The sequence below is a fragment of the Eptesicus fuscus genome, chromosome 5 (assembly GCF_027574615.1).
Source record: "Eptesicus fuscus isolate TK198812 chromosome 5, DD_ASM_mEF_20220401, whole genome shotgun sequence".
NCBI classification, from domain to species: domain Eukaryota; kingdom Metazoa; phylum Chordata; class Mammalia; order Chiroptera; family Vespertilionidae; genus Eptesicus; species Eptesicus fuscus.
In genome coordinates this window covers 53,072,232-53,098,342 of record NC_072477.1, presented here as the reverse complement: position 1 = coordinate 53,098,342, position 26,111 = coordinate 53,072,232, and the positions used below count along the sequence as shown (strand labels likewise).

At 39.1% G+C, this 26,111-nt stretch overlaps 2 protein-coding genes across 3 annotated transcripts in view; one reads left to right on the top strand and one right to left on the bottom strand.

Annotated features, from left to right (window-relative positions):
* Positions 1–7,639, top strand: part of TEX9 (testis expressed 9) — a 73,020-nt gene extending 65,381 nt beyond the window's left edge. Inside the window, exon 12 of one of the 2 annotated variants that reach the window (XM_054716207.1) lies at positions 7,410–7,639. In XM_054716207.1, the coding sequence (XP_054572182.1) occupies positions 7,410–7,469 (60 nt within the window). In that variant the 3' untranslated portion in view covers positions 7,470–7,639. The remainder of the gene's footprint in view (positions 1–7,409) is intronic. The other variant, XM_054716206.1, reaches the window with a different exon arrangement.
* On the bottom strand, positions 471–24,656 carry MNS1 (meiosis specific nuclear structural 1). Its single transcript, XM_028147801.2, has 10 exons — positions 24,594–24,656; positions 23,682–23,903; positions 20,843–20,970; positions 15,931–16,033; positions 6,643–6,872; positions 5,875–6,091; positions 5,653–5,760; positions 3,427–3,684; positions 2,192–2,317; positions 471–757 (listed from the first exon to the last, which is right to left on the bottom strand). The coding sequence occupies exons 1-10, from the start codon at positions 24,594–24,596 to the stop codon at positions 650–652; spliced, it is 1,503 nt and encodes a 500-aa protein (XP_028003602.2). The 5' UTR covers positions 24,597–24,656; the 3' UTR covers positions 471–649.
* Between the last annotated feature and the right edge of the window lie 1,455 nt (positions 24,657–26,111).

The window sequence follows — 26,111 nt, the reverse complement described above, 5'->3', positions numbered from 1 at the left end:
AGGGCAGTTAGGGGCAGGGGAGGGCAGTTAGGCGTCGATCAGGCTGGCAGCAGAGTGGCTAGGGGGTGATCAGGCTGGCAGGCAGAAGCGGTTAGGGGCAATCAGACAGTGGCAGGCGAGCGGTTGGGAGCCAGCAATCCTGGATTGTGAGAGGGATGTCAGACTGGAGAGGGTGCAGGCTGGGCTGAGGGACACACACACACCCTCGCCCCCCCCCCGCCGCCCCATGCACGAATTTCGAGCACTGGGCCTCTAGTTATAAATACTTATTTCCCTGGTCAAATCAGGCAAGTAAAGTTCCTACACACAACATAGACAGAACTGTAGCCTGAAAAGGGATGCAGAAAAAATCATGAACAGTATGGGAAAGGTAGTGTCCATATTTATATACATGGAATGTTATAATATGGTGGTGTAGAACTCAGATATTCAGATTTCAGTACAAAAACAGCAGTTAATTTTGCAGTAGAAAGTATTTAATCATTTTAATTTTTATCAGAAAATAAATGTTTTCTTAAAGAGAACCACTTACAAATGATGAAATGGAGATGTTTTAGAAAATTCAAATAGACAAGATTCCTACTATCACTGAACTGTAAAACAAAACTTACACTGACATCTAGTGGTAACATGCAAAAGAATCCAGGTTTTACCAAATCTTGGTATCACTTTTCTTCACGATTTCACTCCTTTTCTGATATGCTTTCCTAAACTCTTCACCAAGCATATCAATATCATCCTCTGTTTTGAATACTCCCTATAAGAAAAATATCTCTGGGTTACTTGGAATACCAGAATATTTCCCCAAATGCTTGTAAGACTAGCAAATAGAACTGAAATTTGCAGTTGTTTCTAAGATAATTAAATCTCTTTAGTAGAGTTATAAAAAAATGGTTATTTTCTTTGATATACATACTGAATATTCTCAGACTTTCTTTGATATACATACTGAATATTCTCAGACTGACCAGACTTCCTGATTTATCAGTTCCACTGTTGGAACTTGTCATAGGAATCATCTATTTTACAAGTACTACTACTTGGATTGGCTGAATGGGAAGGAATTTAATGCATACTGTATGCTACCCTGTCTTGAAACAGACCTACAATATGACTATGAGGAGTCAGGATGAAAAGTTCGAGTTTTGCCAGATTCATGCATGAGACTGGCTCTACCTTCAGTTCTATGGCTAATCAGCAAACATTCAATCTTACAGGAAAGAATGAATCCATGTTTGGAGTTTAGCCATTTGAATAAGCCTTTGAAATTCTTTTGTTTTCTCTTATAGTAAGAGGTGGCTCTTTAAAACAAAATTGAACTTAAGTATTTACTTATAATTAAAGGATCCAAAGAATAATTTAGGTCATTTGGGCTATTAGGACCTAAAGGATAAAAAGTCATTTTAGAATATCAGGTTCATTAGATTCTCCTCATTTTCATAAAAAAATATCTAAATTCCAAGACTCTCCCAGAATTTGTAGTCTATTTCACAGAATTTATCAATTCAATGTGGCTTTTGTCATTAATATATCATTTTGTATTCATTAATCCTATCTAAACAATTAGACTATACGATCTTGAGGGCAGGCAATAATTACTCAGGTTTCTCTTTCTCCTTCCTTAATTTGCATTGGCTAAATATAAAATATGCACTTGATTCTTCCAATTAACTAAAATATCAAATGGCATAATTTCTATATTTGAAGGATGAAAATACAAGAATTTATATGGCCTGTGAAAGCTTATTTTAGTCACAGGGTATCTCAGATGTATTGTGAAATTTGCTATCTTCTGGAAGTTCTTTTAAAAGCAGGTTACTAGTACCTAGTGATAACACAACCTCCCACTATAGAGCAGATCTGTCATAGATTCCTTTCAAGCATGTGCCTGTCACTGGTATTACTGATTATAAGACTTTCCTGTTGCAAAGTATCACAATTGCTTTATAGTTTAGTTTTAGAACACCTACACTGAACGGTGAGAAAAGAATCTCTAAACCTTAAATTCAATACATTTCGCTCATACTTCTAAAAATGTGCCAAGACTAGCTCTCATTTTGGAGATGTTCAATGAGTGGCTAAAATCTCTCTGCTGCTTGGTAACAGCAAAAAGTGAGCGAAACCCAGGACATCTGTAATCCTAATACATGTTCTGTTTTTTTCCCCTACCAGTAGATGTCATCTCACTTACTTTAGGGAGATATCCTAGTAATTTTGTAGCATGTTCTTGGAGAAGTTTTAGTCTTTCTTCTTCAATAATTGCGTTAATACGTCCTTGACTACTTTGTTGCAACTGCCATTCTTCCAGTTCCTGTTGCTGGAAATATAAATAAAATTTTATTGTCACACAATACCTTAATCTTAAAGAAGCTGTCAAAACTACTCTTGCAGTGAATTAGATAAAAGTGATGAACTACTTATTGAGATTAATTTCAAAAGATATTAGATGATGTACAGGGTGGGGCAAAAGTAGGTTTATAGTTCATATGGAAAATGATACAGCAATTAATACATAATATAAGAATTGTATTTTGTGTATTCACAACTGTAAACCTACTTTTGCTCCACCCTGAATATATATCATATATATTATATATATATACCTTTTACAGTAATGATTCCTTAAAAGTTATAAGAACAATACAAGGTAGAGCAAAAGTAGGTTTACAGTTGTTCATATGGGAAATACAATAATAAATGATACAAGAATAAACTTTCACATACAACTGTAAGCCTACTTTTGCCCCACTTTATGGTTATGACTGGGATTTTAGAAGGCAAGTACATATTTTCAGGACAATGTCTTCATTGCCAAGGAAGAAATGTTCAGAGTGATTTCCTAATTAATTCAACAAATATTTGGCAGGTGCCGAAGGTAGTTTACAGTGTCTGACAAAAGAAATGGATACAACACAATAGAGATATCTAAAAGAAATATTTCCATATATTAAATTTTAAAAAGCCTGTATGAAATACAAAAGTAGCATCAAGAGTTCTGAATACGCAACCACACCAAAATTTTGTGCCATATGATGTGGAAGAGATGACTAGCTTTAAAAAGTTTTAGGGCTTAAAAGAACTCTTAAGGAAATGTATCCAAAAAATCCTGTTGACAGGGAAGGATGTTAAAAGGCAATATTGAAATAGTGATGAATTCCTACCAGGAATTATTTTAGTTAAAGTAGTATTATTAATGCAAAGCTTTTCTTTGAAATAACTAGTTTACAAGGGTCACTATTTCTTCGGACCACTCCTTGTCAAAGTCATGGAAACAAGAAAGGAAAAAAATTATATATCATATATGATTAATAGCTATCATCTGGCACATAAAAGGTTCTCAGTTAACTGTTTACTGAATGAATACATGAGCTGATGGCTGTTAAATGATGACCAAAAACCCACAACAAAAAAAACCTTTTTTCTTACTTTGTCTGCAAGGAACTGGTTGCGACGCTCTTCAATAAGTTTTTCCACAGCCCTCCTGTGTTCTAGTTGCTTCATTCTTTGTTTGTGAGCATTCATTAATTCTATTCGATCATCCTCAGCAAGTTTAGCTAACATAGCTTTTCTAAAGGCCTCCTCTTCCTCTTTTGCAGCCTGTTGTACTAGTTCCTTCAAAGCCATTTGTTCTGTAAAATTTTGCTTTAACTCCTTTTGCTTTCTCAACTTCTCTTCTGCTTCTTCCTAAAAAACATTTATATATAGAAGTTAATTCAATAACTTTCTTTAAAGCAGATTTCTAAAGAAAGGGTAGAATAGTTTGATTAAGCTTAGTGTTACAATGTGAAATAAAATTGAGAAATTAAGCCTTTTCAAGATAACACTTTGCCGTTTTAATACTATTTGGATAAAGGGCATGTTATGTTTGAATTGCCTTCTATTGTTTTTAAATTTTAATTTGTATATATTTACCATCAGAATTAACACATAACTACTTTGAAAAGAGCTGAATATAAAAACTTCTTGCTCACCTAAGTTTATTAAATCTGTGTTCTGTGACATTTGTACCAACTATGAATCATTCTAGAATTTTGCATGAAACTATTGTTAAAATCATTGATAAATACTTTTCAGAACAATAATCCAGCATTGACAATCTAGGAAGAGTTAAAAAGTACTTTTCTATAAACTTTAATTTTTCCAGCATTTTATTATGAAAAATTTCAAACATAACCAAAGAAATATGAAGAATTTTATAGTGATCACTCACATACCTTACACCTGGATTCTACTAATAACTGCTTTACCACTTTATCTATTCAGTTTGGACTAATGTAAAATTTAAGTCCTTCTCTAATCTAACCAAATATTACACAAGCTCCAGTTTCTCCCAATTATTACACAAGCTCCAGGTAGTCCAGTATCCTGAAGGCATTCAAAGTAACACAAATGTTTTTAAAAGGAGGAGTGGGTTTTAAGTGATCCAATCTGCAGTATCAGTTATAGCAACTTTGATCATTATATTGGGTATTCAACCTCTTCACTTGACCCTATTTAATGCCCTTTTCAAATCCTACCTCCTCCATAAAGTCTTCTCTAATCACTCTAATTCATATTTCTTTTTTTGGGACTCAGATACCATTTAACTTTTCCATCATTTAATTTTGCTTCATATGTACATGCCTTATCTCCTCACTAAAAATAAATTCCTAATAGGCAATCTTATTTTTCTTTGGGCTACTATTTTCTCTATCAATTTAGCCATTGGTGCACACTTAGATATTATTTCCATGTCTTGGCTATGTAAGGCTGCAAACTGGGCATCCAAAAGCAAAAACTGAACCTTGGCCTAAGTCTCACACCTTATGCAAAATATTAACTGAAAATGGGTCACTGACTTATAAATACAAACATCAAAAACTGTTAGGAGAATAATTTTTCAGGATCTAGGGAAAGACTTCCTAGAATTAATACCAAAACTACAATTCATAAAAACAGAAATTGATAAATTGGACTTCACAGAAATTGAAAACGTTTGCTCACAGAAAGACCCTGTTAAGAGGAGGAAAAGACAAGCTACCGACTAGAAGATATTTGTAACAAGGACTAGTATCTAGAATATATAAAGAACTCTCAAACTTTTACAAGAATGAACAAACAACCCAATCAGAAAATCGGCAAATCATCTTGAGATTAAGTTTCTTGATGCTGTTTTTCAACGCTACATCCTGTGGTTTTATGACTATTCTCTATATTAATGAGAATGGGTATTGAAATCTTCAATTATATGGATTTGTCTAGTTCTCCTTTTGGTTTTGTATTCTAGAGCTTTAGGTTCATACACACTTAGGACTAGTACATCCTCCAGACGAGTTAACCCTTTATGTTGACTTCCACTCAACTTGCTTTTGAGTAGTGTCTGCATGGTAGATCCTTTTCCATCCTTTTGCTTTTAATTAAACTATGTGTCTTCATGTTTAAGTTGTGTTTCTCATAGACTACATAGTTGCATCATGCTTCTTACACAGTTTGTGAACTGCTGCCGGAGTCTAGCTTTGTTCATCCAGCCTGAAAATTTCTCTTTTAATTGTAGTGCTTAAACCATTTACATACAAGGTTATTATCAACATCACTGGGTTTAAATCTATCTACTGATTCATCTCAAAATATTATTATTCTCTATGTTAATCATTCTTTCAATTTCCAACTTACATTTAGTTTTCTCTTTTGTATTTCAGCTTGTTCTTCTTGGTATAATTCTTGTCGCACTTGCTCCAAATCTTCGCGTTGCTGCAGCATTTGTCCCAATTTCTGAATCAGCTATTAAATAAAAACAAAACAAAACAAAAAATAATCAGACATTTACAGGTACCAAACCCTACAACACATACCTCAGAATTTCTCCAGGGTTAAAAAAGTGGTTATTTTTAATACCATATTCTGAAGCTGTAGCCTTTTTTCTTCATTTTCTTGAACTTTTGCCATCCGATCTTCTTCTCTTTGTTGCTGCAAGTTGGCAAACTCTATGATTTTTCTGTTTTCTTCTTCCATTTCCTCACGTTTCTTTTCTCTCCAGAGAGCCTGCTCTTTCTGAAACTCTTCTATATACCTTCGAGTTGCATTCATTTTTTCTAACCTTTGTTGTCTTTCTCTAAAATGCAATAGTGAGCGCAGTTTTATAGTAACAGAAATAATAAAATATTGAAAAAAATGTGTAATTTTGTTCGGTCAATCTGGGAAAAATGTATAGTGTGTTCATTCATTCATGCAACAAAACATTTTGAGTGTCTATTTGCCACTATTTATATAATGGGTATATGTTTTTTCTGAGTAACATACTACTATGCCTCTTCTCTAACCTACTAATGAAGTTTTATGCATCACATTTCAAAACACTACAACCTGCTAACATCTGCTTCACAGCACTCTACACTTCAGCCGTCTATCAAGGAAATTCATCTGAAAACAAGTCCTCTGACATACGATATGGGCATATTTAAGAAAAACTGGTTACTCATTGTCACTTAATAAACATTTGCTAATTACCAGATAATTATCATGCCAAAAGATAAAAGCTGGGCTCAGTTTATGTGATAACATTATGAGGACTTACTGTATATTAGACACTCTCTTTAGGTGCTTTACCTCTTCAAGCCTGAGATTAATGTAAATGTTTATGCACATAAAATTAGATTAACTTACAATTGATCTTCTTCATAGATTTTCCTAACAATTTCATCAATCATGAGTTTCTCTTTCAGCAACTGCTCATAAGCTTCCTGCTTTTTTCTCTCTTGTTCTTCAAGTTGTTTCTCTAAGTCAATAAAGTACTGTGCTTTTACTTTATTTCGTCTCTCTTCCGCAGCATTCTCTTCCTTTATTACTCTTTCCTGTTCTTCCATCATGGTTTTCACTATTTCAGCATCACGTTTCTGTTAAGAAAACAAAATTCATCTTTCCATTTTCAAATCTGAGCAGTGTGATAGAATATTTTAAAGAGATATAACTGAATATTATAAAGCCTGTTAAAATACTCTCATCTTGTGTAGATAAAAAGCAAAGGTAAGTCACAGTCACCTGAAGAGTTTGAACAATGAGTCAAACTGTAAAGAGGCTTTCCTATTCCTTCAAGTAGTTCCCTCAGAGCAATACCTAACAAGGACGGTTATAACTCCACATGTGAAAAGCAGTAAATAAAATTAGATGTACTCTATTAGTAACTTTATGTTAACTGCAAAACAATAGCCATCTCTTCTATTTAATGGTGGCAGTTTTAACAATTTTTAGCTCTATTGTGTATGTGGAGGGAAAAAAGTGGTTCTATGGGAAGTAACCTCACAGGGTGATCTGATCATAGATTCCTAACTGGGGAGGTCATAGTAGATAGTCATGCCTGAGGCTTGTAACTTTTTAGTATAAGGTTTATCTTTGCGTTAAGTGAACCCTGTCTATTGTTTCTGTTCATCTAGGTTAAAAGACCTTTGAAACAAGGCAGTAACCACCCTCAACAGAGCACATCATCTCATTAATACCCTGTAATACAATCAGCACTGCTTTCTTCCACCTCCACATAATCTTATGTTCACTCTGTAATTTCAAATGCATAAAAGAAGCTACAAAACTTATTCCCTGGAGCATTTGCGATTTTGCTCCCCAGCATATGTCACCAGTTTGACTCAAATAAACTCTTAAGAAATCCTCAGGTTTGGACATTTCTTACGTTGATGAGTATCAGCTGCTATTTAGAGTAAGGATGGTGCAGGCACACCTCAGAGATACTGAGGGTTCAGTTCAAACCACCACAATAAAGTGAATATTGCCATAAGTGACTTGTAATTTTTTTTGCAATTTTTTAAATTGATTTGCCTTCAATTTCTAAAAAAAAACAGTATCTGTGGAGTAGGAGGAAAGGAAATGCAGTTAAATAAGGTATGCCTGACTGTACTATCTTTTTATACAGGGCTTCTATTAATAACTCTGAGCAACTCTTAAGTGTCTCCCAGACTAAACTTTATTTCCTGCCACTTGCCTTTTAAGTCTCTCTCTTCAAAAGTTCTATTAAAGACCCTTTGTAATCATTATAACTTAAAAGGGTCACATATGTCTCTGTGTCTGTTTTCTGCAGCTTAGACCTCAGTCATTCAAGACCATTCTTCTGAGTATTGTTTCTTGAATGGGTTAAAACCCTTATTTGTTTTGAGCATTTTAAAATCATTTAACAAAAATTTTAAATTAAATGTATATTGGGGCAGTTTTAAAAACTATCCTTTACTATTATGACCACAATAGTTAGATGCTAGAATGGTTAGCCATATCAAACATACAAGATCAAAATGTAAATGCTAAATGCCATTCCTGATTTGATGTCTTTAACATATACAGTACACTATTAATCTGACTCAATCAAAATTCTTTCTTTGCTTCTGTTTGTGTTTGTTTTTTTAAAACATATTTTTATTGATTTCAGAGGGGAAGGGAAAGGTAGAGATAGAAACATCAATGATGAGAGAGAATCATCGATCGGCTGCCTCCTGCCCGCCCCCTACTGGGGATCGAGCCTGCAACCCAGGCATGCGCCCTGACCAGAATCAAACCGTGACTTCTGGTTCTAGGTTGATGCTCAACCCCTGAGCCACACTGGCCAGGCTTTTTTTTTTTTTTTAAACATCAATATAAGAGAGACACATCTATTGGCTGCCTCCCATATGCATCCTGATGCTAACATCTGAGCCAAACCAGCTAGGGCTGCTTCTGTTTTCTTAGCACATGTGCTAGGTTCCTCAGAAAAAAATGTAAAATGGAAGAAACATGTATTACAATTACCATACACTTATATAAAGACTTCTCATTTCACAGATAAGAAAACTAAGGCTAATCAGGAGCTTCACAGACAAAAAAGGACTAAGGGAATTTATTACCACCAAACCAGTAATGCAAGAAATGCTAAAGGGTCTGCTGTTAAAAAAAAAAAGGGGGGGAAGCAAAGAAGGAACACACGGGTAAATAATAAAAATGGTGACAAGTACCTGTCAATATTAACTTTAAATGTAAATGGATTAAATGCCCCAATCAAAAGACATAGGGTAACAGATTGGATAAGAAAACAAGACCCATATATCTGCTGTCTACAAGAAACCCACCTCAGAAAAAAAGACGCACACAGACTGAGGGTGAAAGGATGGAAAAAGGTTTTCCAGGTGAATGGAAATAAAAAAAAAGCTGGGGAAGCAATACTTATATCTGACAAATTAGATCTCAAAGTGAGGACATAACAAGAGATAAGGAAGGCCACTTCATAATACTAAAGGGAACAACCCAACAAGAAGAAATAACTCTGGTAAACATATACGCACCCAATACAGGAGCACCCAAATACATAAAAAAACTCCTGGAGGATATCAAGGGAGAGATTAACAGCAATACAATCATAGTAGGAGACTTTAATACCCCATTATCACCACTGGACAAATCCTCTAAACAAAAAATCAGCAAAGAAACATCAATCCTAAATGACTCACTAGACCAGATGGAATTAATTTACATCTTCTGAACATTTCACCCCAAAGCCACAGAATATACATTCTTCTCAAGTGCACATGAGTCATTTTCAAAGATAGACCATATGTTGGGACATAGGCAAAGTCTCTCCAGATTCAAGAAGATAGAAATCATACCAAGCATCTTCTCAGATCACAGTGACATGAAACTAGAAATCAACTACAATAAAAACAATCCAAAGAAATCAAACACATGAAGACTAAAACAGCATGCTATTAAACAATGACTGGGTTACCAGAGAGATCAAGGAAGAAATAAAAAACATCATAGCAACAAATAATGAAAACACAACAATCCAAAATCTATGGGACACAGCTAAAGCAGTCTTGAGAGGGAAGTTCATACTCTACAAGCCTACTGCAAAAAACAAGAAACAATGGCAATAAATTACCTAACCCTAAAGAGTTAGAAAGAGAGCAACAAGAAAAGCCAGTGTAAGCAGAAGGAAGGAAATAATAAAGATCAGAGCAGATATAAACAACATAGAGACCAAAGAAACAATAAAAAAGATCAACAAAACCAAGAGCTGGTTCTTTGAAAGGATAAACAAGATTGATGAACCTCTAGCCAGGCTCACTTAACTAAGGAGGTAAAAGACCTATAGGTGGAAAACTACAGGACACTGAAAAAAGAGATAGAGGAAGATGTAAACAGATGGAAGAACATACCATGTTCAAGGATTGGTAGAATCAACATCATTAAAATGTCCATACTACCTAAAGCAATCTATAGATTCAATGCACTCCCCATTAAAATATCAATGGCATATTTCACAGACCTAGAAAGAACTCTCCAAAAATTCATCTGGAATAAAAAAAAAGACCCCGAATAGCCACAGCAATCCTGAGAAAGAAGAACAAAGTAGGAGGGATCTCAACACCAGATTTCAAGCTGTATTACAAAGCCACTGTTCTCAAAACAGCCTGGTACTAGCACAAGAACAGACATATAGATCAATGGAATAGAATAGAGAATCCAGATATTGACCCAAACCACTATGCTCAATTAATATTTGACAAAGGAGGCATGAACATACAATGGAGTCAAGAAAGTCTCTTCAATAAATGGTGTTGGGAAAATTGGACAGATACATGCAAAAAAAAATGAAACTAGACCACCAACTTACAGCATACACAAAAATAAACAAAATGGATACAAGACTTAAACATAAGATGGGAAACCATAAAAATATTAGAGGAATACACAGGCAGAGAAATCTCAGACATGCCGAAAGAACTTCTTCACTGATACTGCTCCTAGGGCAATGGAAGCTAAAGAAAAAATAAACAAATGGGACTACATCAAAATAAAAAGCTTTTTCACAGCAAAATAAACCATGAACAAAACAACAAGAAAGCCCACTGTATGGGAGAACATATTTGCAAATGTTATCACTGATAAAGGTTTAATCTCCAACAGCTACAGGCAACTTATACAACTTAATAAAAGGAAGATAAATGATCCAATAAAAAAATGGGCAAAGGACCTAAATAGAATCTTTTTGAAAGAAGATAGAAGGCCAAGAGACACATGAAAACATGCTCAAAGTCACTAATTATCTGAGATATGCAAATCAAAATGACAATGCGGTACCATCTCACACCTGTCAGAATGGCTATCATCAACAAATCAACAAATGACAAGTGTTAGCGAGGATGCAGAGAAACCTTTATGCATATAAGCATAATCAATGGACGGAATAGAACTGTATGACCCTCGTGCACTGCTGGTGGGAATGCAGACTGGTGCAGCCACTGTGGAGAACAGTATGGAGTTTCCTCAAAAAACTGAAAACGGAACTCCCATTTGACCCAGTAATCCCACTCCTAGGAATATATCCGAAGAAACTGGAAACACCAATCAGAAAGGATATATGCACCCCTATGTTCATAGCAGCACAATTTACAATAGCTAAGAGTTGGAAACAGCCTAGGTGCCCATCAGCAGATGACTAGATCAGAAAACTATGGTACATCTACACAATGGAATACTATGCTGCCATAAAAAAGGAATTCTTACCATTTGCAACAACCTGGATGGAATTGGAGAACATTATGCTAAGTGAAATAAGCCAGTCAATGAAAGAAAAACACCACATGATCTCACTGATTTATGGATAATAAAGAACATTATAAACCAATGAACAAAAAGATACAGAGACAGTAAAGCATCAAACAGTCAAATTACAGCGGGAAGGTTAGGGAGAGGTGGGGGAGATAAGAGATTAACCGAAGGACTTGTATGCATGCATATAAGCATAACCAATGGATGCAAAATGATGGGGGATGAGGGCATGTATGGGAGTGGGGTGGGGGGAGGCAATGGTAAGATATGTACACATATAATACCTTAATAAAAAAAGAAAAAAAAAACTAAGGCTTAGAAAGACTGAACCAAAACCAGCACCTAGATATCCTGACACCTAGTCAAGTCCTAAGAGTATTTGACTTTAATTTTTATGGATCGGTGTTATTTAGAAAATAGCTATTGTTTCATGTATCAGAAAAAATGTTTACAATTGCCTTGACTAACCTCAATTATAAGGTAATTAAAACTGCAAACTGCTGGTCAAATAGCACATCTACACTAATAAAAGAGAAACATGCAAATTGACTGTACCTCCGCTATGCCCTCAAGCCACGCCCACCAGCCAATCAGGAGTGAGTATGCAAATTAACCCAACCAAGATGGCTGCAGTCGCGAAGTGAGCAGGAGGCTTGGGTTTCCCTAGCAATGGAGGAAGCCAAGCCTCCCGCCTGCCGTGGCCTCCGCTCAAGGCTACAAAGTTTCAATTATAGAAGATAAATAAATCCCAACAAAAAAATGGAGGCAGCCACGGAGCTGGAGAGATCAGGAGGCTTGGGTTTCCCCTGGCGATGGAGGAAGCCAAGCTTCCCGCCTGCCCTGGCCGGCCCTGGCTTCCTCTCAAGGTTACAAAGTTTCAATTATAGAAGATAAATCCCAACAAAAATGGCAGCAGCCACAGAGCTGGAGAGAGCGAGAGGCTTCAGTTGCCCCTGGTGATGGAGGAAGCAAAGCTTCCTGCCTAGCCTGGCCAGCCCTGGCCTCCACTCAAGGCTACAGTTTCAATTATAGAAGATAAATAAATCCCAGATACCAGGGCCTCCACATAGGTCACCGGGGGGCGTGGCTGGCCTGGAAACCACAATAGGCCCCTCACTCATGCCACCCCCACCCTGATCTGGGGCACCCTTCAAGGCAAGCTAGCCAGACCCCACCCGTGCACCAGGCCTCTATCCTATCTAATAAAAGAGTAATATGCAAATTGACCATCACTCCAACACACAATATAGCTGCCCCCATGTGGTCAAAGATCCTGCCCCCATGTGGACACAAGATGGCCACCACAAGATGGCCAGCAGGAGAGGGCAGTTGGGAGGGACCAGGCCTGCAAGGGAGGGCAGTTGTGGGCGATCAGGCCAGCAGGGGAGGGCAGTTGGGAGGAACCAGGCCTGCAAGGGAGGGCAGTTGGGGGCGATCAAGCCTGCACAGGGGAGGGCAGTTAGGGGTGACCAGGCCGGGAGAGGAGGGAAGTTGAGGGCGACTGGGACTTCAGGGAAGGGCAGCTGGGGGGGACCCAGGCCTGCAGGGGAGAGCAGTTGGGGGGGACCAGGCCTGCAGAGGAGGGCAGTTATGGGTGACCAGGCCTGCAGGAGAGGGCAGTTAGGGGCAATCGGGCTGGCAGGGGAGCAGTTAGTCATCAATCAGGCTGGCAGGCAAAAGCAGTTAGGGGCAATCAGGAAGGCAGGCAGGCGAGCAGTTGGGAGCTAGCAGTCCTGGATTGTGAGAGGGATGTCCGTCTGCCTGTTTAGGCCTGATCCTACCTGATCCTAAATGAGCAGTCGGACATCCCTCGAGGGGTCCCAGATTGGAGAGGGTGCAGTCTGGGCTGAGGGACACACACCGCCGTGCATGAATTTCGTGCACCAGGCCTCTAGTTGTTTATAATCTACTTTACTTCTGAAATGGTGGAATAGAACTGTATGACTTAGGAATTGAAGGCTCCTCACCCTCTCCTATCATCACTGTTACAGCATGCTATATAACCCTTCAGATGTTTCCTATACTGCCATACATGCACACATACCACTGTGGTCAACATCTGTCCTGTTTTAAAAATATCCTCACTTGCCCTAACTGGTTTGGCTCAGTGGATAGAGCATTGGCCTGCGGACTGAAGGGTCCCTGGTTCAATTCCAGGCAAGGGCATGTACCTTGGTTGTGGGCACATCCCCAGTTGGGGATGTGCAGGAGGCAGCTGACTGATGTTTTTCTCTCATCAATGTTTCTAACTATCTATCTCTCTCCCTTCCTCTCTGTAAAAAAAATCAATAAAATATATTTTTTTTTAAATTTAAAATATATTGATATATTTATTGATTTGAGAGAGAGAGGAAGGGAGGGGGAGAGAGAAACAAGGATGTAAGAGTGAAATATTGATTGGTTGCCTCCTGTATGTGCCCTGACTGGGGATTGAACCCACAACCCAGATATGTGTCCCAACTGGGACTTGAACCTGAAACCCTTTTGGTGTATGTGATGATGCTCCAACTGAGCCACCTGGCCGAGGCAACATCTATTTTTATTTGATACCTCTATTGTACTGTACCAGTTAAATATTTTAATATCACCCCTCTAATTGTGTGTATGAGTATGTGTGTATTGCTATATACAATACATATATGTATGTATATACACATATTGAAATCCACATACATAAATGTACAGGTTTTTTTAAATAAAAATGGTCTATGATATGTATTATTCTCTAACTTGATTTTTCTTCAGCTTTCCCTTTTTCCTTTTAACCTAAAATATATCAGTCTAGCTTTTTACCTCTACCTCTTTCTCATTAAAAGCTATATAACAAGCATGTCAAACTCAAAGGCTAACACGGGCCAAATAAACAAGGTTTAAGTTTATGTGGAACGCAAAAAAACAAAAGCTTCCATTTTCATAGAAATGTAGGTTCATTTTGATAGAGACATGCTTGAATAATAAGGGCTGAAATAAATGAGTCATCGTTAACATAAATAATAGAACATTTTAATAAAAATTAACATTTTTTTCTTGAACATTAACTTACCAGACACTGAATAACTGCACAAATTAATATGCATAATACAAATAAACCTATTTTTCTTATTCTCCGAAAGCAAAATATTTCCTGTTGCGCACACCAAACAAGTCAGTCCAAGACTAATGCGGCAATCGGTTGCTAAAATATTCGCTGCTAGTGTTAGTGGAGAGAAATGGTGCACCTGCGCATAAGGTGCGTAAGGGAAATGAATGCAACACAATTATAGGCATCAGTCATTATTAGCGAACGTTGTAGTTCCTTATTAATAATTATGTATAACAGGATATTGTAAAAATTAAGTTACAAAAATTTTATTAAAACGTTTCTGCCGAAACCGGTTTGGCTCAGTGGATAGAGTGTCAGCCTGCGGACTGAAAGGTCCCAGGTTTGATTCCGGTCAAGGGCATGGGCACGTCCCCAGTGGGGGGTGTGCAGGAGGCAGCTGATCGATGTTTCTCTCTCATCGTTGTTTCTAACTCTCTATCTCTTTCCCTTCCTCTCTGTAAAAAATCAATAAAATATATATATTAAAAAAAAAAACGTTTCTTACATATCGTTATATTGGCTAGGCCGCAAAAATATTTGTTGTGGGCCGCATGCGGCCCGTTTGGCCTGCTTGCCGAACATCTTTTGAAAGAGATCTAGGAGAGAGAACTCTACCACCAAAATGCTCTACACCTTAATAGAGCAATGAGAGGAGAGAAATGTAAAGGCTGTGTAATGTTGAACAGACCTTCCCATCTGTGTCTAGCCTTTCTTTGTGACAGCGAGAGCTCAGTGAGTGTTAACTCAATGAACTCTCTTTTCTTTTGGTGAGTGTGTTTGAAACTCCTTTGCCCAAGAGTAACTCTTGCCCTGAACTTGGCAGGATGTCAGGATGTAGAAAAGGGGATAAATAGAGGGAAACATGGTAAAACGAGATTGCTGTTTATAATATAGAAAAGTTTACCTAAAATTATAAAATGGTTTATTTTTTAGAACATTTTAAAAATGAAAAATAACACAATGTAAATTATGCTAACAACTTGTACTGTATTGGTTTGTCAAAGAATAATTGGTTAGAGACCATAAAGAATGCTGGGAGTTTTTGAATAGAGCCATTCATTCTAAGCAGCAATCTAATCCTTTATGTCTCTGAAAGGCTCTAATATTAAATTAAACAAGGCTCAATATTAAATAACTCATGATTTCCTATACTTGAAAGATCTGAAAAGTAAAAAGTATTTGAGAAATCTAGCACCGTAAATTCTTTCTAATATGTAACGATTTTCAAAAAATTATTTTAATTAACCTAAAAATACAGAGAGCATAATGGACAGAAACATGCTTACCATTTGTTCATATTTAATAGCATCCTTTTCAGCAATCTGAGCTGCCCTTTCTTTATTCATGTAAGCTGCTTTTAATTTCTTCTCCAATTCTCTGATCTCAATACTGTTTTAAAAAAACAAACAGAAATTTAAATTTAAGGACGATTAAATTATTATTTATATCACAGACTTAATTTTAATAATCAACATACTGATGATGAGTCTGTATGGCATCAGCAAGGAACAGGTTATACATTTACTAAGGGAAGACTATATCTTTTCTTTGAGCTTGTTTTTCACTGAAGTGAAATACAAATTATGTATGAGGTATTGCTTTTGCTTTCATAAACACATTTGTTTTCTATGTAATAAATATATTGTTGCTAATTATGCAATTATTATAAGTTGTATAATTAATTATGTCATACAATGAATGAATTTAATAATTAGTCTAAATATAAGTGATAATTGTGTAATTAATTATAATTATTCATTAAATTGTACTATACTTAATATAAGCTTTCTAAAAATGGGCACTGAGTTTCCCAACTCCACTTAAAAACAATGATAAAATAAATTGTCTTATAAATATTTTCTTGGATAAAAAAATGATGTGCTCAAAATCAAATAAAAGTCTCATGACTTCTGAACTTATTTTCTAAATAAATTTCAATCATTTAAAAAAATTTACTCTGTATTTAAAATTTTAAATTTTTTTTAAATGTAAGCAGCTGAATCTTAATATAGGTACTTTGGGTTACTTTGGATACATTTTAAGTACCACAGCAAACATTTTCTTAGACTTCCAGTTTGCAAGTGAACATACTCATTAGGAAAATGGTCTGTTTCTGCATGTCAGTCAACATTTTACCATGGCTTATGCACAAAATAAGACATTCTTAGCAGTTCTGCATTGCTGAGAGGCAGCATACTCTATTTGAAAGAATGCTCAACTGAATTACTTTTGCCTTAAATCAGAAGAAAGTTTTCACAAGGTATAGAATTTTAGATGGGCTATTATTTTCTTTCATCTCTTTAAATACACTATCTCCTAGTTTCTACTGTTGCTGCTGAAAATTCAGTCATACTTTTTATTGTTGCTCCTTTGAAATCTTTCTTGTGTGGCTACTTTTGTTATTTTTATTATTTTCTCTACTGTTGGATTTCAGAAGTTTGACTATGATGAGTATGAGTGTAGTTTTCATTATATACTAGAGGGCTGATGCACGAAACTCATGCATGGTTAGGGTCCCTAGGCCTGGCTGGCGATCAGGGCCGATCTGTGGGGTGACCGGTGGGGTGATCAGGTGGCCCCCGCTCGCCCCTGCCTTGGGTGGCCTGGCACCGCCCACTCGCTGGCCCCACCCCCCACCCCCCCCCCCCTGCTGGTCAGGGCCTGCGGGCTGGGGGCAGCTCCTATGTTGAACATCTGCCCCCTGGTGGTCAGTGTGCATCATAGCAACTGGTTGTTCACTGGTTGCTCTGCTGTTCGGTCGATTTGCATAATAGGGTTTTATATAGATAGACTGCATTTTAACCTGTGGCTTTATGTCTTTTATCATTTTTGGAAATCCTTGGCCAGTACCTCTCCAAATACTGTTCTGCATCTTCCTCTTTCATGTCTCCTACCAGGACTAAAATTATACATCTGTTAGAACTTTTCACTATATCCCAAATCTCTTTGAAGTTCTCTAGTATATTTTTCTATCCTTTTTCTCTCTGTGCTTTATATTCTAGATATTTTCCACTAACCTGAAACACTTTATCTCTTCATCTGTTCCAATCAAATAACATCTAACTGAATTCTTATTATTGAAGTAAAACATACACTAAAGTGCACAAATCTGAAGCATACAACTTGTAGAATGATGTCAAACACCTGGCCATCTGCTTATTAGTTAAACTCTGCTTCACTTAACTCTCATCCATAGTTTTGGAATCAGCAGGTTACAAACTCCCAGCTCACCATTCTGGTTTCCTTCCTCTCCAGATCTGTTACGCTTTCTCCAGACAATCTCTTCTCAGCGGGAGCATTTATCTGCATCACCTAGTCTACAATTGCTAGGAGTGGGAAGCTCCTCTCTTTAAATCTTTTATCAGTGAATTAGACAAGACATGTCAAATAATAGAAAACCATGAGTGATAGCTTATGATGATTTAAGAATTAAGGCCAAAAAGATAGTTTGAGACTAGAACAATATGAAGACATTAGCAGTAATTTTAAATCATTTTTAATAATTAATAACCCGTTAGAGAATTTAAAAGTTGTGGCCCTGGGTCTGAGAGAGGCCACACACCCCTGGGTCCGGGCGAGACCATGTGTCCCTGGATCCGGGTGAGGCCCCGTGCCCCTGGGTCTGGGAGAGGCCAAGCGTCCCTGGGTCCGGGCGAGACCATGTGTCCCTGGATCCGGGTGAGGCCTCGTACACCTAGGCCCGGGTGAGGCCACGTGCCCCTGGGTCTGGGAGAGGCCAAGCGTCCCTGGGTCCGGGTGAGACCATGTGTCCCTGGATCCGGGTGAGGCCTCGTGCACCTAGGCCCGGGTGAGGCCACGTGCCCCTGGGGCTGGGAGAGGCCAAGCGTCCCTGGGTCCGGGTGAGACCATGTGTCCCTGGATCTGGGTGAGGCCTCATGCACCTAGGCCCGGGTGAGGCCACGTGCCCCTGGGTCTGGGAGAGGCCAAGCGTCCCTGGGTCCGGGTGAGACCATGTGTCCCTGGATCCGGGTGGGGCCTCGTGCACCTAGGCCCGGGTGAGGCCACGTGCCCCTGGGTCTGGGAGAGGCCAAGCGTCCCTGGGTCCGGGTGAGACCATGTGTCCCTGGATCCGGGTGAGGCCTCGTGCACCTAGGCCCGGGTGAGGCCACGTGCCCCTGGGGCTGGGAGAGGCCAAGCGTCCCTGGGTCCGGGTGAGACCATGTGTCCCTAGATCCGGGTGAGGCCTCATGCACCTAGGCCCGGGTGAGGCCACGTGCCCCTGGGTCTGGGAGAGGCCAAGCGTCCCTGGGTCCGGGTGAGACCATGTGTCCCTGGATCCGGGTGAGGCCTCGTACACCTAGGCCCGGATGAGGCCACGTGCCCCTGGGTCTGGGAGAGCCCAAGCGTCCCTGGGTCCGGGCGAGACCATGTGTCCCTGGATCCGGGTGGGGCCTCGTGCACCTAGGCCCGGGTGAGGCCACGTGCCCCTGGGTCTGGGAGAGCCCAAGCGTCCCTGGGTACGGGTGAGACCATGTGTCCCTAGATCCGGGTGAGGCCACGTGCCCCTTAGTCCGGGTGAAGCCGTGCCCCTGGGTCCGGCCGAGACCAAACCAGAGGGAGTCAGACCTCCGTTACCACCATTTGTCCACCATCCAGAGCTGAGGGGTCAGTGCTGACATGTACACATAAGGAACTGGTAGACATTGAAATTGGGTCTCAAAAGAACTGTTGGTCCAGAAAGAAACTCACTACAGACTGATCCATCTGCCTGTCAGCATAACTATTATTGCTCGTCTCACATTCAGTTCTCATAAGTATATATCTAGTGACATATGATCTTGCTCATCTAGGGGAAATGATGAACAACATAGACTGAGGAACAAGAACAGAACCAGAAGCAAGGAGGCATCGATCGGACTATCGGGCCTCAGAGGGAGGATAGGGGAGGGTGGGGGGAGGGGGAGAGTTCAACCAAAGGACTTGTGTGCATGCATATGAGCCTATCCAACGGTTAAGTTCAACAGGGGGTTGGAGCATGCGTGGGGAGGGGGGGGGGGATGGGAATGGGGGAATGAGGACAAATATGTGACACCTTAATCAATAAAGAAATTATTTAAAAAAAAAAGTAAATATCTTTTCTCCTGAAAAAAAAAATAAAATAAAAAAATAAAATAAAATAAAAAAATAAAAGTTGTGGCCCTACAAAAATATATATGGATTTATTTGCCAAACATATCATTTTAATGAGGCTCAAAACCCCTGAAACTCATTCATGGGTCTTATCATATTCTACAGAAACCCTCTCGGTGAAGATAAAACACAACAACTATCCAAGTACATTTCCAATATATTCAACTAAGTAAGTACATGGGCATTTAGTTAGCCCTGAGTTTTAATCAAAAGGGTGACATGGATACCCCTAAAAAGCAACTCAATCTTAGACAAGAAACATATTCTAGAACAATGTGGTTAACAATCCCACTATTAGGGGTACTACCCAATACCCTGAGAAAGTGCAATGACACCAAGAAAGAAATTGTGGTGGCAATATTTTGTTAAGAAACACCATTAATCTAAATTAGATTTACAGAAGAGAACCTAGAAGTTGAACAAATTAAGGAATGAAGGATATCTAAGTTACAGAAGAAAACATTTAGTGGACTCATAAATATGAAAGGATGTCCTCAAGAAAAACTAATTTTCCCCCCATTAGATAGCAAAACTGAGATAAGCACATGAAAGTTACAGGGAAATCAATTTTGAGACAGCAAGAGGGAAAGGTTATTCAAAGTTAGGACCGAATGAAAAAGAAAGTTCCTATCACAGTCACTAGAGGTGTTGATCACAAATGACCAACCGCTTTCCAGAAATACTGTAGGAAGTTTATGTAGGAGTATAAATTAAATGAGGTATCACCCAAAGTTCTAGAATAGGATTAGGATAGGATTCCCATGAGTCTATTTTTTATACTAGGTCATTTTAAAAATTATGTTTAGAGGAAAGAGCAGAGGGAATTGATTTCTTTTTCCCACCTTAAGTATTAACACTTTACTTCTAGGAATACAGCTTCTTTTCTCAAATGAATATATATAGGATATAAAGCAGTAAGTATTTCCAGGCAAAATGTTAACTAAGTGCAATGATATAAAGAAGTCAATTTCACTCTCGGGTACTAAGCATTACATAAAAGTTTACAGAGAAAGACTAACTGCATGAAATTTATAGAAATCAAGATACCTGTTTTCTTTTACTTGTTGCCTTATCTTTTCATCCTTCAGACTTTCGTGTTTTAGTTTTGCCAGTTCCACAGCCAATTTTTCTTCTTGTTCAAACTGGAGTTCCCTCAATCTTCTGTTTTCTTCTGCCTGAATAAGAACAAAACAAAACAAAGCACAAAACTTTAGTTATTTATCTTCCAGAATCAGGTTTTCTTCATGAAGGTTGAATTTACTTGTTTATAACAGAAAACTGCAAGTGCCTTCAGAGCCAACCCCTGCAGTTCCCCGCCAGCTGGCAGCACCTGAGGCGGTGCCGTGGTTTGAAGGGCCCGTGCGGAGTGAGCGGGGTCCCTCTGGCAGATGGGGTCCTTCAGCCTGGCCTGTGGGGATCGGGCCCAAACCGGCAGTCCAACAACCCCCAAGGGGTCCTGGAGTGCAGAGGACACTCTGCAAAGTTGCTGTCCCTTGGCAGCTCCTGCGTTGAGTGTCTGCCCCCTGGTGGTCAGTGCACGTCATAGCTACTGGCCAGTCAGCTGGTCGCTTAGCCTTTTTTATAGATAGATAGATAGATAGATAGATAGATAGATAGATAGATAGATAGATAGATAGGACTACAAATTAAAGACAACAAAGAGGAAGTAAACAGATAAATTCAGAATGTGGGATATCATATACAACAACTGGCCTAGTTAATAACAATTGAGAAACATGAAGTTAAAAAAATTAAAGAGCCCTGGTTAGAGCATCAGCCCACACACCAAAGGGTCCCAAGTTTGATTCTGAGTCAAAGACAAGTACCTGATTGCAGGTTTGCTCCCCGCCCTGGTCGGAGTGTGCTGGAGGCCACAGGTCATGTCTCTCTCTGTCTCCCTCCCTCCCTCCTACTCTCTCTTAAAAAGTCAATGGAAAAAATATCTTCCAGTGAGAATTAACCAACAACAATAAAAAATTAAGGATGATGGAAGCGCTGTCTTAGATTAAGAGGGAATCTAACAAACAGCCAAATATACTGCATGAACCTTGTTTAGACCCTGATTAAAACAAACCAACTGAAAAAGCAGATTCCTGACATAATCACAGAAATGTGCTTATGAAATGATACCTATGTTATTGATAATTCTATTGGGTGAGATAGTGGCATTATGTAAGAAAATATTTTATAAGATGCCTACTGAAGTATGCAGGAGATAGTTGATAGGATATTTGGGATCATCTTTAAAGAAAAATAAAAATAAAAGGAATAAGAAAAAAATCTAAACGCAGAGATCTTGCTCAGGGTTAAAAAAATCATGTCTAAGTTTCTGGAATTTAGAACTTAAACAGATGGTTACTACTTTTATTTAAAAAAAAAAAACTTTTGCCACGTCCCATAATGTCCTACAAAATGTTGAACATAAAACAGGCACTCAAAAAACACTGAAAGATCAGGATACTTTTTTCACATTTATGAGAACTCATTTCTTTTCTTATTGGCTTCCCTTTTTCTACCACCCTCATCCTTTTAAACATTTAGAAATTTCCACTGAAAAATTATCTCTGTATTTTAGGAGATATAAATTGTACCCGAATTCTTCAAGGCAATATTTAAAAATATGAGTAAATTCATACTTAATACATAAGTGTTCATTTTCTGCCTCTTAATGTTTAATCTCAGTAAGTTCAAAAGGTATTAAATGTTTGTCTTTATAATTTTATGGAAGGCAACAGAACTGTATTTCTGTGAACAAAACTGTGGACATTAGTAATTATGGATATCATATTTATAAAAAAAGAAAAAATACCTGAGTGCTAACTTTGTTCCAGGCACTATATCGCAAGGGCTTTGCATGTATTAACTCATTAATCATTAAAACAATCATACAAAGTAGGTACTATTATTATTCCCATTTTATAAATGAGGCATAAAAATTAAAAGCAACCCACCCAATGTTCCACAACTAATATACAGGAGTCCTAGGATTCAAAGACACATATAATCTAGCTCCAAAACCCCAGCTCTGAACCAATACACTGGGCTGACTTACATCGAGGCATCCTATGTCTGATGCTTTTGTCTATCTACTCAATTCCAGTATGAGTGGTTAGCTTTCATCATTTCCAAGGAGAAAATGAAGGGGGAAAATGATGTAAGAATGAATAATAGAATTTACCGCGAGGATGCGGAGAAAAAGGAACCCTCGTGCACTGCTGGTGGGAATGCAGACTGGTGCAGCCACTGTGGAGAACAGTATGGAGTCTCCTCAAAAAACTGAAAATGGAACTCCCATTTGACCCAGTAATCCCACTCCTGGGAATATATCCGAAGAAACTAGAAACACCAATCAGAAAGGATATATGCACCCCTATGTTCATAGCAGCACAATTCACCATAGCTAAGATTTGGAAACAGCCTAGGTGCCCATCAGCAGATGACTGGATCAGAAAACTGTGGTACATCTACACAATGGAATACTATGCTGCCATAAAAAAGAAGGAATTCTCATCATTTGCAGCAACCTGGATGGAATTGGAGAACATTATGTTAAGTGAAATAAGCCAGTCAATGAAAGAAAAATACCACATGATCTCACTCATTTATGGATAATAAAGAACATTATAAACTTGAACAAAAAGATAGATACAGAGACAGTAAAGCATCAAACAGACTGTCAAATTACAGGGGGAAGGTTAGGGAGAGGTGGGGGAGATAAGAGATCAATCAAAGGACTTGTATGCATGCATATAAGCATAACCAATGGATGCAAAACTCTGGGGGGTGAGGGCATATATGGGAGTGGGGGGGGAGGGCAATGGTAAGATATGTACACATATAATACCTTAATAAAAAAATTGGGGAAAAAAAGAATAATAGAATTTACCTTTTGAATGGCCTCTTCCGTATCCAACTCAAATTGTTCATCCTGTAATAACCTGAGGAATCTCTTGCGATCAGCTCGTTCATCATTTTGATTCCGCACAATTTGGTCCCTGATTTGAGTCTCTATCCTTTTTAGAGCATTGATGTGCAACATTTTGTTGTAGTTTCTATCTACTAATTGCTGGTGCTTTTCATTGAAGCTCAAAGTTCTCCTTTTGGAAGCCTATAATACAAAAATGAAAAATATATAAAAGTATGCATATTTTGGTGTTGCAAAATCTAGTTTTTTAAAAATATATTTATGTAACCCCCAGGAACAAATGATACAAAGATAGGTAACAGTAATAAAAATAAAAAAAATGGGGGCCCCCCCTTTGGCTTCCTTCTTAAATTCAGAGAGATAATAAAAGTGTAAATGTGCTAGAAATCTATCAAAGAAGTAGGTACTATTATTCCCCACTTTATAGATGAGGTGTCAAAAGTAAAAGCAACTTTACAAGGTCCTTCAGTTATCAGCTGTACTAGGATTCAAAGACATGCAGTTGAGCTCTATACACCCAGCTCCTTACTGCTACGCAGGGAATTCCTCCTCTCCTCATCCTCCTTCCCTTCCCCAGCTTGGCCATAAAGTGCTGTTCTCAAGCTCGTCAGGTGTCCCTAATATAGATTTAATGGGTCAACCCACTGCTGCTTCTATGGGGAATAAGATTTTTACCGGGCAGAGCTAACAGTGTGGCGAAAGTGCACAATGAGCTGGAAGCTACCGCGCACCTGAGCGCAAATGCCACTTTCCCACTAATTCTCAGGCTAGGCATTTCGAATCCTTTGTCAGAAGCAGGCGAGCTCTAAACTGCCGCTCAGTCAACAAATAAACAAGTAGTTTCGAGGCCTCCCCACCGGCCCCCCCGCTCACCATCTCGGCGGACGAAAATCCCCGGCTTCAGGGAGCCACAATCCCCCTACCGCAAACGCCAACCCCCGCGGTGCCCTCTGGTGTTTACGTGGTTTCCCGGCAACGGCCCCGCCCTGACCAAGGCGCGGCCTCCCATTGGACAAGTAAGACCCAATCAGCGGTGAGATTCTTGGGAGGCTGGCTCCTCCTACAGCCTAAAGGAAGGCGGCGGCAAGTTCAGATCCGGGGTCCGGGGGCCGCCAGCCCCTCGGCCATCTGTGCGGGAGCTCCAGCTTTCCCTCGGCTGCTGAACTCTGGTGGGTTAGGGAGCCACGCCGAGGAAACTGTTTGCACAGAAATGCACCAAACCCGCTCTGGTCCCGGAGGCTAAAGGCACTTCCCACGCCCTGAACGTCTGTGCCCGCAGTGCCCGTCCCGCCGGGGTTTGGGAGTGGTTCTCAGCCCCCACCCTTCACTCACTCACTCACTCACTCACTCACTCACACACACACACACACACACACACACACACACTCACTCACTCACTCACTCACACACACACACACACTCACACACACACACACGCTGTGGATACAGTTTGGGAATAAAATGTATGTACCACATGGATATTATTCTGCTGTGTAATACATGGTTCTGGTACCAATGAGAGAAAATAAAGATGATCACAGGAGGCAGGTCTGGTTTATTTCATCAGCAGGTTAAATGAAAAGTCCATTTTAAGTGAAAGAACTTAAGGACAGGAATGGGTCAGAGAAATTAGTCCAATATTGATTTTAGAGACGACATTTTTGGACAAATATAAAATCTCAAAAAAAAAAAAAAATGAAGGTAGTAGGTGCAAGCACCTGACTTAGTTTGTGTTGTCTAACTGAAAGTCCATCTGGTGTAGCACTATCTCTGCTTAAAGATCAATAACAAAAAAGACTTCCTGTTTCAGCGCCAAAATATAAAAAGCTTGGAAGTCATCGTCTTACAACCAGAAAAAGCTGAATAAACTAAACATTAATTCTTTTTCTTGGACGGATTATAGAGCCAAGGTCACAGGGCAGCCCACCACCCAGCAATCTGGAGAGAGGTAAAATCAAGGAGTCACTTCCAAGACCTAATTACCTGGAACAGAAGCCACTGGAGCCATAAACTGGTAACAATTAAGTGATAATTTTGATGGAATGGTAAAGGCTAAGTGTGGATTAGCGTCAGTGAAACCCCAAGGGCCTGCAGTGTTAGGGAGGCCCCACACTTCCATGGGTTTCGCCTCCAGGAATCCCAGCAGGTTCTCACAGTGAAAAACCAAGGAAGATCTCCTCTGGGAAGAGAAGAATCATTGTGAAATATGTCCAGAACCTTCTCCGTAATAAAGACCTACTATCCAGAGGGAACTATTTTACCACAGCCTTACTCCACCTGGGACACTCCTCCAGCCTCCCTGTCTCACCTAAGTGGAGAGAAAGAAGCTACGAAACACCTGTGAAGGTCACAGCCCTACAAATAGAGATTTAATCATAAAATTGTAAAAGC